General features: G+C 39.6%; 1 protein-coding gene and 1 long non-coding RNA gene across 3 annotated transcripts in view; one reads left to right on the top strand and one right to left on the bottom strand.

Moving 5' to 3' along the window:
* The window catches only part of LOC147818035 (uncharacterized), a 1014-nt gene extending 297 nt beyond the window's left edge, over positions 1 to 717 (top strand). The window contains exon 2 of the long non-coding RNA XR_015438374.1: positions 45 to 717. This is a non-coding gene — a long non-coding RNA (uncharacterized LOC147818035). The remainder of the gene's footprint in view (positions 1 to 44) is intronic.
* Positions 1 to 19815, bottom strand: part of stxbp5l (syntaxin binding protein 5L) — a 135705-nt gene that overhangs the window by 99110 nt on the left and 16780 nt on the right. For both annotated transcript variants that reach the window (XM_087178941.1, XM_023424892.2), the window contains exon 2: positions 16195 to 16292. In XM_087178941.1, the coding sequence (XP_087035067.1) occupies positions 16195 to 16292 (98 nt within the window). The remainder of the gene's footprint in view (positions 1 to 16194; positions 16293 to 19815) is intronic.

Raw genomic sequence — 19815 nt, 5'->3', positions numbered from 1 at the left:
AGGCTTGGGGCTTGGCCCAGGCAAACCGGTGTGGAGTAGAGCAGGTCCCAAGGAGAAGAGAAAGCTAGTTGTGGAGCAGGTTCGTAGACAGGAGGAATTATTAAGGGGTGCTAAGGCAGTGGCCCAGGCTAAGCAGGGACAGTGGGTGAATTGGGAAGGTGTAGACAAGAAAAAGCTTAGCTGGAAAGAACTCTGGAGCATGGAGGAAAGTAGTATTAGATTCTTGATAGGGGCAACTTATGATGTACTGCCAACTCCCCAGAACCTAAAACTCTGGGTAAATGGAGACCCACTATGTTCATTGTGTTCAGGTACCGCAACTTTAAAGCACATTCTGTCAGGGTGTAAGGTTAGTCTGTCGCAAGGCAGGTATACGTGGCGACATAACCAGGTTCTAAAAAGCTTAGCTGCAGGAATTGAAGAGTTACGGAGGCAGGCAAATTTAGGAGGACCTAAAACAAACAAAGTTGCAATCAAGTTTGTTCAAGAGGGAGAGAAAGTTGGTAGGACAACAAGAAGGCAAGGCAGCTTAGAAGGTGCTTGTGATTGGGAAATGCAGGTAGATTTAGGAGGAAAGCTTGTTGTTCCCCAGGAAATAGCCATTACAAAGCTAAGGCCTGATATAGTCTTGTGGTCTAGGAGTAGAATGAAAGTATATTTCATAGAGCTGACTGTTCCGTGGGAGGCCTTAGTTGAAGAAGCATATGAAAGGAAAAAGCTCAGGTATGCAGAGTTAGGGGCAGAAGCAGAGCAGCGAGGATGGAAAGTTAGGATTTGTCCAGTGGAAGTAGGATGTAGAGGATTTGTAGCAAGGTCTGTTGTCTCTTTGGTAAGGGAGTTAGGAGCAAGTGGACAGAGTGTGAGGAAAATTGTAACGGACATGTCAGATGAGGCAGCAAGATCCAGTCAGTGGATTTGGATGAGAAGAAGTAATGGTAGCTGGGGGCCCAGCAGGGGGAGCACTTAGGATAGACAGACTCTTAGGAGAAGCAAGGAAGAAATCCAGGAGGAGGAAGTGTTTTTAAGTGGGGGTGTGGCCTGTGTGAGCCTCTTTGAGACCATGCAGTTAGTCCAGGTGAGGTGGCCTGTATTGTTTGCTTGTATTGAATTGGTTTGTGTGTTTGTTTGTTTGTTTAGTTTGTTTGTTTGTTTGTTTGTTTGTTTGTTTGATGTCTTGGAGAGTGGGGGAGTAGGGGGGGGTAGAGCACAGCCTAACCCGGCGGGGGAGAGTTTAGCTCAAAAGGCATCTCTCCTTGACTCTACCTCCCTCATTCAAAATGGCCGCCACTTTCTCCACCTGTTTAGGGGAGTTTGTTTGCTGAATCTGCTAGTGTGTTTTGTCAGAGTTGATGATGGTGTTGTTTGTGGTAGCATAGGCAAGATAAAGAAAATAGTCCTGGTGTGAGGAGCAGTGATGGCTGGCATTAGGGGAGTGACTCTGGGACGCCAGTGATCACTGTCTAGCCTCCTGGAGGTGTCGTGGGACCAACTAGACAAAACACTGGTGAAAGGAGGTTCCCACCTGATGACCCCAAAGACATGTTAGTTATCACTGCTCATTAGTCTGTATAGCTAAATTAATAGTTATCATAGGACATGTTAAGCTTAGGGAGCTATTCACTGAGTCTGGTCCATTTTCTGTAGCACAAGCTTCTTGTGTTTATCTTAAAATAAACAAGATACTTCTGCATATGATTCCCAGCGTCCTCTTTTATCTGATAAATGAAAAAGATAGTCAAGTACACTGGGCTGTCCATGGCCGCAAGCATTTATGTATCCACAGCAACATCACAAAGCCAGACTCGATACAGCACTTCAAGGCCTACAACCTTCTCACACAACAATGAGCATGTCTTCTGCACAACTGCAACAAGCTGTGCACTTCAGACCCTCCGGTTCTCTTTTGGAAGCTAGTGCTTTGTAAAGTGGAACAATGACACAAGATAGGTATGTACTAATCACACCCTGTAGCAATTTGACTATGTGGACAATGGTGTATAGAATGAGCTCAGTGCTGTCCCCTGTGGCTGAAGGGATGAAAAAAGACAAACTGTAACCGCAGCTAGCGTTGGTATATACATATGAGATTTTGTATGGCAATAACAACATGCAGTCTATTGTAATGTATAAAAAATTTCCAGAAATTCAACTGAGAAATAACAAGATTGGAATTTTTTTAATTTTTTTATTGCAATTACTTGACTGAATTAAATACCTGAAAAGGTACTTCATCACATGAATGCAAAAATGCTGCAAATCCTGTTCACCAATTGTCCACAAATGGTACATTTCTGGTAGATAAATCTCTTTCGATCTCCTCATCTGCTACACGATTCACTATGTGCTTGTATATCATCATCAATATACTGCATCTATGTGTGTGTCACTATTACAAAGGTGGTCAACATCAAATATATACATGATTTATGGCTCCAGTTCCTCTACATGTCCGCATACTGGCCCCATGCTCCAGTAGAGCAGAGATGCATTAGACTTTGACCATAAGTAAAAACTGTATTGCATTGGAAATAATGTATTGAATCTTAAAGTCAGTGGCAGTATCAAAGCAATTTAAAGAGGCACACCATCATCTTGTAGAAATGTAGTATTATTCAGAAAACAAATGATTAGAATTACAACGTTACTGCAAAAATCACCAATGTCACCATTTTGATGTGATTTGCCGTGCGCATATGCGGAATACATAGACGCCAATCCACTGCGCATGTATGGAACATGTCTTCTGAGCGGACTATAAGTGAACACAACTCTACATCTGTGTTGTCTGCAGCATCCGTGTACACGTTCACAAGCGAGTACAACTTAGGCCAAAGGCTTAAGATAACAAATCAGTTTTTCCCCCATCACACTGTAATATAAATCTAATCTCAGCAGAATTGTATATAACAATGATAAATAAAGACCCAAGAAGTTTATAATAATTACCCAAAGCTTGTAAAACTAAAACCTGTTGATAAAGTTAATGGTGAAGGGGAATGAAAACCAAACTTCAGATACTGTATGTATATGGACGTACCTGTAAGTGTGACAGATAAATGAGGGGCTTGATCCTCCATTTATTTACTGAATAAGTTATGACAGGCCAACAAGGCCTAATGCATTTAATGATTCCTCCAAGCTGAGGACAAATATTCTAAATATAATATAAACTGAGAAATAAAGTATATGCGCTATGTTGAAGACACATGGACGATTCATTTGCATCTCTTAAGGGCACTAACGTGGCAATCTCCTGAAATTTGTTAGATTACTTAAAAGGGAGAGGAATTGTTGAAAAGCTATCCCTCATTATCGTTCTTATTACTTCTTGACTTTTCAATTCCACTGTAATCAAACAGACATATATCCAACAGACCAATTTTCCATTGTGTTGCAATGCACACAGTTTTCCACGTGACATCACTGGGTGCTGAGATAAGAATGCAGAGCAGCTCTTTGTCTCCTATCTGCCACACAGACGCCAAAACAGCAACATCCTTCCTTTTTTCCATCATTCACTCCTTATGCCCTCTCCTCCTCTGATGAGACGAGCTTTCCTCACCGTCACGTGGAGTAAACATACCAAGCATCATCCAACAGGCCAAATCATATAATTCAAAGGGACATGTAATCTGATCTAATTAAAGACTTACAGATTACATGAACCATTGCACTGGCAGCACAGCTAATTGCATTCACAGAATTTCTTTGCGGTTTGTGATAACAGCATGACCACCATCCAGTCAGATCCTGGCTTCATTTGCATAGTTCTCACTAAAACATAATGTAAATCTGGTTAACTGTGATAGTGCGTGAGAAGAGGAATCAAACTGCGTGAACATGAACATAAAGTCATACTAATGAAGATGATTTGAAGACATAGTTGCTAAATATGAGGACATGAACAGTCAACAATGAAGATCGTGTACACTGGAATTAAAAGTAAGGTGGAAGTAATTATAAATGGTTTTAGAGATCCATCAAACAGAAACTCTCCAAGGGACAGTAGAGAAATCTGATGACAGTATGTTGCCAACCTCCATTTTTGTAAATCAAGGCATGATACATGGAGTCAAGTACGCTGTATACATTACGCCTACACATGGCACACTTAGTCAGTAACTATAGACTATGGATAAGTACCTAATACAACCCCACATCAAATAACCTGAACTATCACTTCAAGCGGCCAGTACGTTACGAAAAGTGCTAGCCACATGTGTCTAACAGCTTTGGAAACTGAATACCTTCCAAATGAGATGGCTTAAAGGCAGAGGTAATCATTAAATATGGGGATAACGCTGCACATTTTTGAGTGTTGCTGTTCAGAACGGACAGAAACACTTTTGTCTTCTGATACAGACGCAAATCACTCTATACAGGTTACTTCTTTTCAAGCATAACCCAGCCCTTAGGTACATGGTGGGAAAAAAAATGTCATTATCATACCTTATAGGTGAGGGTTAAACTAGTGACAGCCATGTGCATTCACATTTGCTATTTTTATCCTCTTTAAATGTTGTTGTCTGAAGTATACCATTGCTTTTTGGTGGGAGTTAGTGAAAAGAGAATTTTACACTGTCCTTCATGGAAATGTAGAATTGTTTACAAGACATCGGTCTCCATGTTGTTTTACACTGCATAGGAAACTGTGTAGGATTAGTTAGACAAGAGATCCGATGAACTTTTGGTCTAATGCTGGTCAAATGACTTTATCCAGTGGACCTGGCGCGCATGATTACGGTTGACAAAGTACCTCACTCGAATCAGAGACTGCGGCTGGATCACAGACCTGTGGTTAACCACCTGAAAGACGCATGCCTTCCTACAGCATAGCAACTGTGAAAATGCCACTTAACTGGCACAGAGCTGTGCTTTGTGCTACACTGTGCACTGCATGCCTTCACAAAAAATGGAGTGCTACATCTTTAACTTAGACTACTCTCTCTCCCCGTCTCTCTCCCTCTCTCTCCACCTTGTGCTTTCTACCCACTCAAGGGGCCCATCCGTTATGGTAGGATATTGAAGGTTCAGATATATGCATGAACACGTGCACACAAACGTTTGCAGGCACGCTGATGCATACAGGCCTTTTTACATTTCCTTTAGCTTGCACTTTAAGTTCTTCTCACCTGGAGGGTACGGTGCAGTCAATAGGATGCTCCTGAAGTTGGAAGCCTTCGTATGATATTTCTCCAGAAAATATCAGTAGACTTTCGCTGTTTGTTTTTGTGCTGGTATGAGTGCACAGCCTCATGAGCCAGAGGGCCTATGAGTAACACATCTCAGCAACACTTGCTTTACTCAGAAACAGAATACTATTCTATTTACACAACAAGTCCTCATACCTAAACATGAAAGGCTATTTATCAGTGTAGCACAAAATGACCCCTGTTTTAGAAGCAAGTCATAAGAGCAGGCATAAGAGCAGGTGGTTGGGGGGTGTGGCTAAAATTAACATTTGCTTGTGTTTTAGCTAAAAAGAAGTGCAGGTCAGTGATTCTGTAACAGTTTCTCCTGTAACTTTCTGGCCCTCTCCCATTCCCACTCCTTTCTGACATCTGACATCTCTTTACCATCACTAATCACACAGTTCAATAATCACGTAAGCTTTCTGTGATCTTTCTGAAGTAAAGGTTAGCAAGAAGTCTTAACACACCAGACAAAATCAAAGGTCAACCTTCCAGCTCTCACCTCGGTGACTCGATTTTTTTTTTTTTTTTAAAGCAAAAAATTTGCATTTTTGGAGAAAAATATGTTTTATCTACCCTGCTTCACACACACATAAACATTTGTTTCCATCAACCTGTACTAAAGTGCTACTCACGACACAGTAAACAAAGAGTGATACAAATGGTTGCACAGGTCTGTCCTAACGGGATGGTGAGTTTTACAAAAACAAACAGCTGGATCTGTGTACAGAGTGAGACTTAAAGCAGCTCACTTCATTGTTGTTCATTCTGCTGTTGAATTCTGTAAAGAACGACAAGCCTTTCTAATCGTTTTTGCTCTTCTATAATACTTTTCTCCATGTATGATTGGTAAGTGTCAGTGCATAGCATCTAAAAAAGAAAAGCCTGTGATCTTTGATTTTTAGAGACAAATGGAAAAACATGACTTCAGTGCCTTACAGCTGACTGATGTTCTGGTATGAAACTGTAGTGAAATTGAAAACGTCTCCTGTCATCTTGTCTACATTTTGCAATGTATCATTTAGTAGTAGGTGGACTGTGAACATATACCAGTGGCATTTCCTAGACTGTTCACAATGTTGCTATTAATAGTCAGCTGACCTTTCATTACTCGTCTACTTCGACATCCTGAGCAGAGTGAAGGACCAAAGAGCCAAGGATAAAGAGGATAAGGATGAAGAGGACGAGGATGTAAAATGACTGAATTATCTCAGAATTACAGTATATACAACTGTTTTAAGGACGAGCGCAGGAAATTCATAATCCAAACTCTGAAAGAGAGAAAATCTACCAGTTTCTGCAATGCATTTTACACCGTGTGCCATAAGGTCAAATTTGGTCAAGAGACTGCATTACAGCATAAAACTGAAACACAGTGCTCCTGTTGAAGCACAAAAAAAACTTTATTTTGTAACATTGAATCGTGGAGAATCACATTGCAGTTGTATGCCTCTGCCAACCAGACAAGTTGCAGGAAATATGGTCACAATCTTACAGCATTCACTAATCGCCAGAGGCATTTTTGCAGAACATCATGGTGTCACAGTGAAGTTGACCTTTGACCATTTGGGTTTAAAATGTCATCACTTAATTTTATTCTGTTTGACATTAGTTTCTGTAATTAGTGTATGAATTTGTGAGTAATTGCCAAAAACATGTTTTTTGAGGTCACAGTGAACTTGACCACCAAAATGTAATCCAGCTCTAATCAGCTCATCCTTGATTCCAAGTGATTGTCTCAATGTTTGCCAGATGTAATGAAATTCCCTTTGGGTGTTCCTGATATATCTTCATTAATAAGAACGTGTGGTCACTGTGACCTTGAACTTTGACTTTTGCCCGCCACCAGCATTGACGCATTAAAAAAAAAAAAAAATATCAGCAACTTTATTCTGTTCACTACAGATAAAATGCTGCAGTCGGGAACACAGGAGGCATTATGCACCCACTGCCTTTACGGTTGTGTAGCTTTTCAGCAAAACAATCACAAATTATAGCAAACAATATTGATTATTTTGATGCTATTCTACTCTATGATGATATACTGCTTGATGCTACATGAATCCATATCAATATATGACTCACAGGAAGAGCTTTGGAAGAAGGAAGTGCATTTTTTTGGTAAAGTAGTAAAGTAGATAGAATGCAAAAGAGAAAGATCATGGGGATAAATGTCACACAGAAAGAGAAAGTGGAGCTCTTAACATAAAAAGGTTGTGGGGTGGGGAGGAAAGGAGAGGAAAAACTGAAAGTTGAGAAAACAGAAAAACACAGGCCAAGACCGGCAAGAGGGGAACAAAGGGGACAAACAGGGAGAATAGGATAAAATCCACCTGATACTTTCCCTTTGTTCCTCTTTTCTTACAGCCAGGAATTTACAGGCAATGGAATACAAACTTTTAAAGACTGCATTAAGGATGAGACCAACAAACTGCAGTGCATCATGGGGTATTGGATGCTTTTCTTTCCCCCTCTGGATGGTACAGCACTATAAATGAGATCATTATTTAGCCAGAAGGAAATGAGCGGTCTCCCAACCAAACCAAAAATACCAGTGTTAATGGAACCTCGAGGAAGGATGGCAACTAATTTAAAGGAGGGACAAAAATACAAAATGAGACCACTAAAAAAACAAGGGTTGCCAGCTTGTGGATTCAGCCCATTAGCAAATACAAGTTAAGACAACATTAAAAAGTCATCGGCACTCTGAGATAAGTATATGAAGTCTTTCTACAGGCTAACACATAGAACTGACACATTTCCGGCTTTTGTTATTTGTCACTTATTTGCTATGACAATAATGTAATATGATACATTTCTTATGACTTTTTTTTTCTTACTACCGTTTTTCTTAATAATATTTAGTATTAATTATTATGTCTTTTGATGATGTGGTTAGATGATTTGTACCAATTGGGTATGTAACACAGGCAGGTCTGTGGCTGCCTTTTTATAAGGGTCACACCCACATGTCTCAGACACAGTGACAGAAGCATAAAGCTGAACCGCATCTGTTTCACTCTGCTGCTGTGCATTAGCCTATTAAAAAATGTCATATACTTATCTGCAAGTGCCAACAACTTTTCTTTCAATTTCTGTGCCTTTTCGGTCAGCACCCAGTCTACTCTGACAAACAACACCAGCAGAACGATCTGTAGTTACTATCTGCATATTATCGGCTACTATCTTCATTTAGGGCTTGTGATGTAAAATAGCAGAAAAAGAAGGTTTAGGTCGCAGGATGTACAATACGAAGATGGAAGACATCTTCATATTGTTTTCTACTACAAGTTTGTACATAATCTCATGTCAAACTTTGTACCTGGGTCCCATTACAAAATAAATATAAAGGGATATTAATGGGTTGGTTTAGCTGAGCAGGTGGGGAACACCATTTTCTAAATTTGTCATTTCCAGACAGTATTAACAACATGATAAATGTATCAATCAAATAAACCAAATAATAATAATGATAAACATTATTTGCAGTCCTAATTCCCTTCATAAAAAAGTGATTAAAAAATGTACTTGCCTGCATTTCATTCTGATTCAAAATAAACTGCTACACATTACTTTTCCTTTAATCCTGGGGTAAACTACAGGTTATAGCCATTAATTATATAATCGTGCACCCTACAAAGGCAAAGTAAGGATAGAATGCGGTGTGTGGTTATGAATAGCTTAATACTGCTTCTTCATCTCTTTCCTACACCCACTACTACAGCAGCACTTTGGTTTGCTCACCTTTGGTGCCAGTAAAAACTGCAATTACTCTAGCTTACAAATACAGGGCTGCAAATCCTATTATAAGTAATTCAATCAAGACTGAGTCACTAGGGAGGACTGAAGTTCTCTCATTGTGATTATGTGTTCACATGCTCATATCTATGGCAATGGTGGTGTTGATAATGAGCTCAAGTTTGGAGATTTTATGGTAACATTGGTGACAGAAATTTTGTAAATAGAGCGTGGCGTGGGCAAATGCACCAAAACTTAATCTGGGTAGCATCTGATTATGTTACCAGCAGCCTTCTGCAGTAGCTGAGCTACTGATAGCAAAACAGTTACAGTATGTTTGCAGGCCTTCTCACAGTCAGCAAAGCCAATGACACAGCGTGACAACGATGAATGCTTAATTGATGACTATCTGATGTTATTGTTTGTCTAACTGGCACTGCAAAGCTGTACTGTCACACACACACACACACACACACACACACACACACACACACAGTAAGACTGAGTGATGAATAATGCACTGTAACAGTTGCTGTGTGTTTACAGTCACCTCCTCCCACTGCCCGCTCACGGTCCATTGGCCAAATTAGGTTTACTAATTGCTTTCTGCTGGTCATTGAACAACATGTGGCTGATAAGAGAATTCGTCCCTAAAAGTAAAGCTGAAGTCACCTTTTTACCAACCAGTAAGCTGAGGAGTGTTGTCAACACACAGACTTACTTATCTCGATTGCTCAGCACTGTCAGCAAATTTTTCTGGCAAAAGTCTTGGCAGTGCCTTGCGTTTAGAGGATGATATGCAATATCAGCTTAGTCGATTCTATTGATATCTTAAGTGTCGATATCACGTTGATATCACAAGATACTATGAATCAGGATGACAGAGTGTTAATAAGTACACCTTGCTAGAACTGATGCAATGCAGTCCTGGAGTAAATCCTATCTTAATGAGGGTTTTAAAGATCAATTTTATGGCCATTGGTCATTGTAACACTTTACCTACAAATATGGTAACTAAGTTTATATTGACACGGACACATTTGGTTGAGTGTGTTATAACTCGTTTTAAATCAAGATAAGCTCAGAAACATGAACTGTGACACTCTGCCCATTTTTATATTTAAAAAGCAATGATACCTAGTGATGCATCATAGGGTTGAAATCAATATGATAAGGTTTTTCTAATATTTATTTACCCTATGTCTGTTTATATGAAAATAATTAAACTGATGTTGAATGAAGGAACTGTGTTCTGCTGCTACAGATTACATGAGATTTTTAATGAGAATTATTACCTTTAAATAACTAAATATGTTAGTTATGATCACATCAGCACAATGATTTCACTCAAAGTTGGCAAACAATATTGAATTGTCACGCAGGCCTAGTAACACCTAAAAAAGAAAAAAAAAGTGATACATGGATCAATGCTAACTGTCCCGTGTTTTAAAAACAAGCGGTTGATATCAAACGGGAACCCTCTTTCTGTCCTCCTCCTCCTCCCTCCCACCATTGTTTCCCGTTTCTCTCTCCATCTCTCACCTCATTCTTGTTTTCCTGTTCTCCAATCTGATTGACTGTTATGAGTAGTGACTGTCTATCAGACTCTGGACAATTCTATTATCTGAACCCTTTATTGAAACTACATCCACTTTCACTGCGCCGATACACAATCCAATAAGAGACAAAAATGCACAAACACACACACACGTATACATTTGCACAGACACATAAACAATACCGACACAGGTAGATGGTACACATAGATGCACACTCAGCAATCAGACACACAGTGTTAGGCACAGAGGAAGAGAAGAGACACACGAATGGACACACACACTTGTCAAATGCTCTCTGTTCTATTTGCTCTCAATAAACCGAATCTCAGCATATCTTGGTAATCTTGTCCCAGGCAGAGGGAGGAGTGTCCTAGGAGCACACTGCAGACAACCTCATTGCCAACCCACTGCGCCAACCCCGATGACATCGTCAATATGCACCATTCACCAGAGGAGGACCGGTGTTTCTGCCTTAGCTTTTCATGGTGAATATGTGACACTTAGACACACACTAGCCAGATTAACAATAGTCTCCAAAGCACTGTACAACAAATTGTGAAAACAGTGTATACACATCATGCACCTTCAGTGTTTCTAGATGATTATGGGGGTTCAGGTTCCTTCTACCCATTGCAAAATCATGACTGGACATAGGATGCAATTTAAAAAAAAGAAAAGAAAAGATTTGCCATTGAGGAAATGCAAAAGACACTATATTGATAATATACTACACAAAAAACTGCTGTAGACATCACACACTTACTAATTTGTACCAGGAAATACTGTGTAGGAGGAAGGGGCTACAGATTTAGAGGGACAGGAAACAGATCAACAGATCCCACCTGACTGGCTCTGCTGCTGTTTCAATCATGGATAACATTGTTATGTGTTGAACAGGATATATAGTGATATAAATAGCCTATGATGTCATATGGGTTATTTTTTTTTTGCTATATTCCTGGAAAACATTAGAAATAACATTAGACTTAACAAGAAAAAAAACAAGAAAATATCCTACAGTAAAAAATAATTGTGAGCTTAACAGTGAATATAGTAAAAATAAAAAATAAGTACATTCATTTCTCTATTATCTATAATTCTTTTTTATTTTCTATTTCTCATTTGGGCACTGCCAAGACTTTTGCCGATAATATACTAATGTTATGGGCATTCTATACCGCATAGCCCTGACTGTAAGAGTTACAATTTGTGGATTTGAGTTTGTGGGTGTGTAGTTTTTACTTCACATAATGTAAGATTTTTTATTTATGTCATTATCATGTAGCAGATGCTTTTCTGCCCACACTCATATCTTCAACCACTTCTTGCTATGTCTTTATCACATTGCTCAACAATAAACCTGCTGACTTCCTGCTTCTCAATGTTCTAATGCTTCCTTTGTCTCTTTCTCCTGTCCTATCGCTTTATAGCTCTCTACTTGCTACCTTCCTTCACTCCCTTTTCTACTATTTTTTTTCTGCCACTGAGAAACGCATAAGTAGTGATTTTAGAAAATTCTCAGTGTGCTTAATTCTTACCACCACTTTGACTCAACTCCATTCTCAGGTGAACAAGTGTGTAAATGCTGCTCTGGTCAGTAATATAAAGCAATCGTAAGCAAATGCACAAATGTTTGATAAGTGTTTTCTTTTGTTTTTTTGTGTAGTGTTTAGCTGATGATTTCCTCGCCAGAGTGCCATTAGTGCAGCAGAAGATGCAGCAGGATCCAAACACAGTACTGTAACAATACTCTAAACATGGACAAGGTAAATAGTACAATGTTATCAGGGATACTAATCTAGCTTTTAAAAACATGTTAACCCACTGATTTTTCAGTTTCACATGTACTAATGCTAAAACTAAGATAATTAGAAGCATGAGCTTTTCTTTAACTTACAATGCACTCAATGTGATCACAATAATAAGCTTAAGCCTTGTAATGGCCTTTGAGAAGTAAGTCCTACTTCAGACAAACCACTTAACCATGTTAACCCCACCTTTGAAACCTTGGAAAGCAGATAGCCTAAAAGATAAAGACATGGTTCAGACAGGGCATACTGTGTCTCAGGCCCTGTTCAGCCTTGGCATTAACATGCATATCTGGTGATTTGATCACAGGTGGACAGCTCTTAAGTACTTCAGTTCATATCTTGTATGAAAATGCCTCTCCACATGTCTTGAGTGACCACTTGTGATTGATTCTCACTTCCCCCCGCTATAAGAAAATAAACATGCATGCATTGCTCTATTAAGCCAATCTGACAGACAGGTCTGTTGTCATATGTTGAGAGAGAGAGAGACAAGGAGAGGTTGAGTTAATCATTGCACTGCACACAGGTCTATAATGAAATGAGGTTTAAACTATTATTGGTTCATTAAGAAACTGTGGTGGGACTAATTAGACTGTGGTAGAGGACATCAGTTGAGAAGGTGGTCCTTCGCCACCTCCAAATGTGGTCTGATTGATTGTATCTCAAATGCGTCCTCAGTGTGTCTTGGGTACAATCACACATGTGCTGTCCACTTGTGATCGGAGTTTACCTATGTTCACTAGATAAATCGCCGCAGTAGAAAATGTTAATTTAGTGATCAATAATCCTTCCAAAATAAGACCCCGATTAGAGCTAGTAGGTTATGGTTACATAACCTACTAGGTTAGTAGGTTATCAGTTGCAGAACATGTCAGTTGCAGAACATGTAATTCTAAATTTTCAGTTACACGTGGAGAAAAGAACAAAAACATCTTTAAAACAAAGCAACCAGACTCCATGGAAACTCAGATATATTGATCACTCTTCCGTCTATAATGACACACACATACACTCTCACGCATGCCTACACACCACACACTGGAAAAAGGCTCCTCCCACAGAGAACCCACATAACTGCAGTCCCACCCAATCAATCAACAGTGTCATCTGAATGTTTAACTTTAAGCCCTGGGAGATGAAAAGATTTCTTTACAAAAACAAGATATATATTTCTGCCAAATACTCGTGTGCCGCTACACTATAAAGTAGTGGCTGAGGTATCAGGTCAGTGAAAGCAGACAAACACTCTCGTTTTTACATTGTTGCTCCACCCTGGAGGTGCTAGGTGGGAAAAAAGAAAATGTGTTGAATTTGTGAAATATCTGTGGTAGGTTGTGTGTGCAGCAGAATAACAGCAAAAGGCAGGACTTACTCTTGTATCAGTTATGAAGTAGAAATGGAGCATGAGAAATGCAGTGGCTACCACTATACACAGCACTAATACAGCTGCAAAGGAGGGAACATAGAGAGGAGAAATGCATTAAAAAAGCAACAGAGGAAAAAACTAAGAGAGACCATGACAGAAGATGGCAGGCAGACACTCAAAGCCCAGGGAAGAAAAGAAAGACAGGCTGTGAAGGACACAAGAAAGGTGAATTGAATAAATAAAAGCAGAAATAAAGGGAAAAAGGTCCTCTAGAAGGCGATGGAGGACAAGGCAGAATAAGAAACAGCAAAATAGATTTGTGTAGTTTGTGTATGTGAGAGCATGCATTTGAAAGAGAAAAAGAAAGTCATTGACAGGCCACATGGGAGCAGAGGAAGGTGTGTGCAGCATGTCAATACGAATGCTAAGTCACTCAAGGGCTTCACTCCAGTTGAAATCTCAGCCGTGCCTTACAGTCAGGTATTCATTAGAGAGATATAGAGAAAAGGGATAGATTAAGAGAGAGGGAGAAATAATTGATATCAAATATCTACATTAAGCTGAGCTTATCAGTAACCAAGCCACATTTGTCTCTTCATCAGCTATTCCCTGTGTCATCAAAAACATTTACCCCCCTTCTCCTCAACATTCAGCCTCCTATTCTCCATTTCTTTCAATACTTCAAACACTGTTACATCTCCCTCTGTCACGTCTCTTTTTTCTCCATTTCTTTCAGCACAGATACCATTCAGTCCGTCCATCTATTACCCCAGCAGGAGCAGCTGGCAGCTGCTGCAGCATCAATAATTGTTAGCTGCCTAGGCCCTAGGTTCCCTAAAGGGATACTGGGAAGCCTGGGTATTTATAAGAGTGTAATCTCCTACCTGGGTTGCACTCACACTTCTCCCATCCCTGTGACCGGGTGACCCAGGGGATGGGCTGTTGGATGGACAGTTCTAAGCTTGCGACATGACAGCCAAGCAACATGAAATGACAGGGCGGAAAGAGGGATGAGAATTAGGGGTGGGGGAGGAGGGGAGGCCCCTGCCTAGAGACAGTATAGCAACGCCACAGGTTTGTGTAGGAATAGACACTTTCTGTGAACCATGTTGTAATTCCTCCTGATACTATGTTCATTTAATTTGTGTATTGTATATGCCTTAATTAAGTATTCTTATTTAAATCTACTCCTCTTTACACACAGCAGTGTCAGACGACTTGAGACCAACCTCTTTCCTGCCTAACAGACAACGATATGGGATGATTAATGTTATAAGGTAAAATATTTTTATGTACCATTTTCTAAAGGATACTTACATTTCAGCACAACATAACGGAAGCACTAATTTAAAAAGGTTCTGTAAACGATCGTCACTGCCACTAGATGTTGCAATAGACCACCGGGATCTCAGACCAAAACAAATGCTTCGTCAGACACACCTGTGGCCTCAACTACCCCCTTCCCTTCTTGATCTCAGTCAGCAAAGGTGTTACACAGCTCAGTGAAAGCACCCACTAAACACAACAAGAAGCACAACTGGATGAATTTGCACTGTGTACAGGAGAGCCAACAAAAAACAATCCAGGCATAACCATTACCGCTAGCGATAGCCACATTTGCCAAGTAAATTCATAACAAGTTAGCCAATGTTATAATGCCTACAGTAGCTGGTCACTAATGAAAACAGACATGTAACATTATGTACTCATCAAGTTACTTACACAATGAGAAGAAAAGACAGTTCCGAGTCAAGCTGGAGCCCTTTAGCAGCTCGTAGGTAGCTCTCCATCGGCGTAAAGCCAGAACAGTATTGGCTGGGAAAGAAATTCAGCCTTGGACTTGTGCAGGAATGGCACTGATGGGGCCGGAGAACAGCTTAAAACCTTTCTGGATGTTTTGGCGGTCCAATGGCCCACTGGGATTTGTCAAGATTTTGCCAGTTGTCCCCATGGCCTGTCCACCTGTGCTCTCATCTAATCTTTCTTTGTCAGTGGCCTTTTTAGCCAAAAAAAACATGGTTTCTTCAGTGGAAGAAATTCTGGAAGGTCGCTTACAGCCAAATACTGTGTACTACACTGTGTTATCTCGCATGTGGGTGGTCCCTGTATGAGAGGACCAACGTTTTTGTAGGAAGGGACTCATATGCACACGCATATGCGCTAACATGCATGCGCTGCTGTCCCAGATACCAAAGCAAAGAGAATAGAAGCTCAGATTACAAACACTCAGAGGGGGTGTGACTTCATTCTCTGCTCAGGACGCCATTACTCCACTATATCTTTACATAGAAAATAGTTGTTTGCTGCTATACTATTGGTTAAAATTGACAGAACCTTTAATGTTTACTATGATAGATTATGTTTCATTGTTCTTGTTTTGTATAATGTACAACAATGAAGAGTGGTAATGGCCAGGGAATGCATTTACAGTAGATGCATAAATTTAGTACGTTTATGTACAAAATGTGTTTTTCTTTCTGTTTGTCTGGATGAAGGGAGGAAGTGAGCAGATGACAAGTAAAGGATACATCCGTACTCCGCCTGATCTTGAGCCGACAGCCAGGATCTTCTGCACAGGGTCAAAGGCCAATGCAGTTGGCTGGTAAGGGAAACCATGACGCACCGTCTGCAAGGAAAAGATACAGAGCAATATTGTAATTAAACGAGAAAAACATTTTAGGAATATTTTTTAGGGTAATTAAATGATTTTATCACTTAATGATTTTGCCTGCCCCTATGACATTAAACTGTGTGGTGAATCCAGATGAAGCTTTGTGATTTTGTAAAACTGATCTTTAATTCTGTAAAAAGAAACAATGATGACCCTATCCCCTGAAATGTTATTGTTTTAACAAGATAACTAATGATGTCAAGGATATTGAATGGTGTGACTGACAACAAATATTTGTATGACTGCCACTTTATTAATTTAGGCTGCCAATTAAACAAAAGCTTTTATGATAAAAAAAAAAATTCTTCTCTTTCATTTGAGCGATTGCTGTAGTGACAGTCTGCTATTTCAATAATGCTTACTGTTTGAACCTGCAGCTGAGGTAAAGCACTAATGTGTTTACTTATGTTACTTTAGTCCACTACTGGCACTTAAATGACAAATTAAAATTGCAAACAACAAACGCATCCATATAGCTGCAAATGCACATTAATAGTTGCAAAAATCTTATTGAAATTCAGAAACCACCTTCTAATAATGTTGCATCTGAATTGAACTGAAAGTGAACTGGCCTCAACATTCATATTCCAAGGCCTGACAAGACAAAACAACAGCGGCTCTCACACTCACACGTTTGAGATGCACTGCAGCTGTCTGCAATTAGTCGTATTTAATTTCCCGGCAGTGCATCACTCACAGTAATCTGTTCTGGAGGGATGTAGAGACATGGACATCAGCAATGTTGAATGGAAACATTATCACATGATATTACAGTCAACCAGTGAACTGCAGCAAGTACTGTAATAATATACAACTAAGAATAAAAATAAAAAATCTGATCATAATTTTATCTAACTAGCCCATGAACCGTGGTGACTGGTGGTTTTACTTATTAGACCTCTTCTCAGGACTTCATAAAGCCATGTGTACTGTGGGTTAACAGGAGAGCTCCTGTTGACTTTGTTGTTCATGTTGGGGTAGAACAATTTACACCTTTATCATTATGTAATTCCCACCGAAGCACTACTCACCTTCAGGCTGAGCAGAGGTCTAATACAACTGCAAACAGCAGTGTGGGTGGGCAGGGCCTTTCATGAAAGTGATACATAGAACTTTCTACTGCAAGTAACAGTGCATCACATACGCCTGAATTCACTAAACCTGCTCGACATTAGTATAATTACATTTATAAAAGATAAAATGTTTCATCTGTAAAATTCTTAACAGAAGTCAGTCAAAATGACTCCCACCCCCCACCCCCACCTCATCATCAGGACAAACACTTTTGTTTGGCTGTCTGAAATGTTTGTGTTCTCATTAATACAGCAGATGCAAGAATTTGGAAAGATAACATGAGAGTCTGTGGATGAATTAAATGGTTATAAAACACAGAATATAATCACTCAGCGGTGATCCGACTCAGAGGAAAATGAAAAACACAGACACAAACTGAATCACACTACAGCCTACAGCCTCACACTACAGCGGACAGGGTGCAAATTGGTCTTTGTGTGTCTGTGTTCATGTGTTTGCACGTATGTCCAATTCATATAGTAAACAAGAGCTTCTGTGTGTCTACATGGGCATTATGATGGTGCATGACATGTTTTATTTATCTTATATTCAGGATAAAAAGTGTGTGTGTATGTGTGTGTGTGTGTGTGTGTGTGTGTGTGTTGTAGCACACCAATTAAGGGTTCCTGACCTTCAGATGCACATATGTCTGTCACATCACTAATACATACACAGCGGGGTTCCACTGCTACATTTAGACAAATGAGTGCCTTGCATATAAATAAAGTAGTAACCAATAATATAAACAACATTTATGTAACAGATAATAACAGTAAGCCTAGCATCATACAGTCCATGGAATCTGACTTTAGCACATCTATAATGAATGAACAGTCAGTATTTGCCTCGTCCCGTAATGATTAATATTTGAAATATTTAATTTCACTCTCTGTGTATTCTGTTTTCAAAGTGCATGGGCAACACACAGAAATTACTGGAAATTCTACTGATTTTATTTTCATTAATCTGTTTTACTCCAGATTAGATACAGTGTTGAACACTAATTAGAAATCTTGGATTGAATTGCTGTTTAATTCTTTTATAGCTTGAACCCATCAGTTCAGACTGCCCAAAAAACATGTTGCACACAGGAGCTCTTACTTTTCATGTAGAGCTTTTGTACTTTCTTAATAATGCTTCATAAAAACTATCCAAATAAATATACTTTCCCTGATGTGGCCATTTAATAACACTGAAATAACACAAGAAATTCAGGTAATACATTTTGAAGGCATTGGCTTATAACAAAGATATGTACGATGAATTCCCAACACCAATAACTCAACACACAACCACATGCATTTTGTAGAGTTAAGGTATTTTAAAATCAACAAGCTTTGAGATTATAATTCTATTCCAAGATCTGGTGTATTAATGCATGAAACAGGGTGTAAGGGTGGCACTTGATACCAGAAGTGACTATGACATTTTAAGGGGTTAAAAGTAGGTGGTACAAAATTTGAGGAATGGGAACTGACACACACCTTCACCCTATCATTAAGAATCACTTGCCTTCTCCATCACCGAAAGAAACAGGAAGGTCAATTCTTCATCCCAGTTGTCAGGCAATAAATGTTTGAGACTTTGGCAATGGAGAGAGTTTAGGATTACACTGGCAATGCTGTTTCAAAGCAAACACATACTGCTCTACTAAAACTCTGATCAACACCAAATGCATCAGCAAATGAGTCTGACACTGCAAAATGTGTGGGTCACACTTACACATTAATATGCAAAATACATATGTAATGGCTAAGCGCACGCAGTGGAGAAAAACACATATTGTAGGGAGAACAGTCATCCTCCAGGTCTTGCCACCAGGCCCCTTTTGGTTCTCTAGCCTGATTTTTTGTGCACAGTTGCTGGGATACAGGAAAGCCACTCCCTATATACATAGAATACGCCAAGAAGTGGATGAGAAATACATTTACTCTGGTGGCTCTCTGTGCTGCTCATACATATTTTAAAGTCAAAGCCATAAAGCCATTTTTCTCCCTCTTTTAGTGTGTATTTTTGTGAATATGTGTGTGTGTGTGTATCACCAGGTTCACCCATAAGTCCATCCTCTATCTTTTATTAATCTATCTACAGTAACGTGTCATCGCATTTTTATACTGCCTAAAATAGAGGGACCTAATAAAGGTTGATTGGGCAGCTGTTTACAGACATAGATTACCAGCTTGTGTGATCAATCCCCATCAAAGACAGCTCAAAATGTAACAGGGGAAAGCTAAATACTAAGGAATCACTAAAGGTATATTCATGCAGCAATTGAAGCAGCCAAGATTTACATTTAGAAATGCAGTCAGCTGTGCAGCAAATGTTGACCTGCTGCAAGGGACCTGCGTTATGACTGCCAGAAGCTGCACTACATCAACTTCGCTCTCAATCCACCTCCCTCCCC

Source organism: Seriola lalandi, unplaced genomic scaffold, assembly GCF_002814215.2.
Source record: "Seriola lalandi dorsalis isolate HSWRI2012SDOR001 ecotype SW California unplaced genomic scaffold, Sedor1 jcf7180002054758, whole genome shotgun sequence".
NCBI lineage: Eukaryota > Metazoa > Chordata > Actinopteri > Carangiformes > Carangidae > Seriola > Seriola lalandi.
The sequence above is the reverse complement of the archived record's forward strand: the minus strand, read 5'-3'. Positions and strand labels throughout refer to the sequence as shown.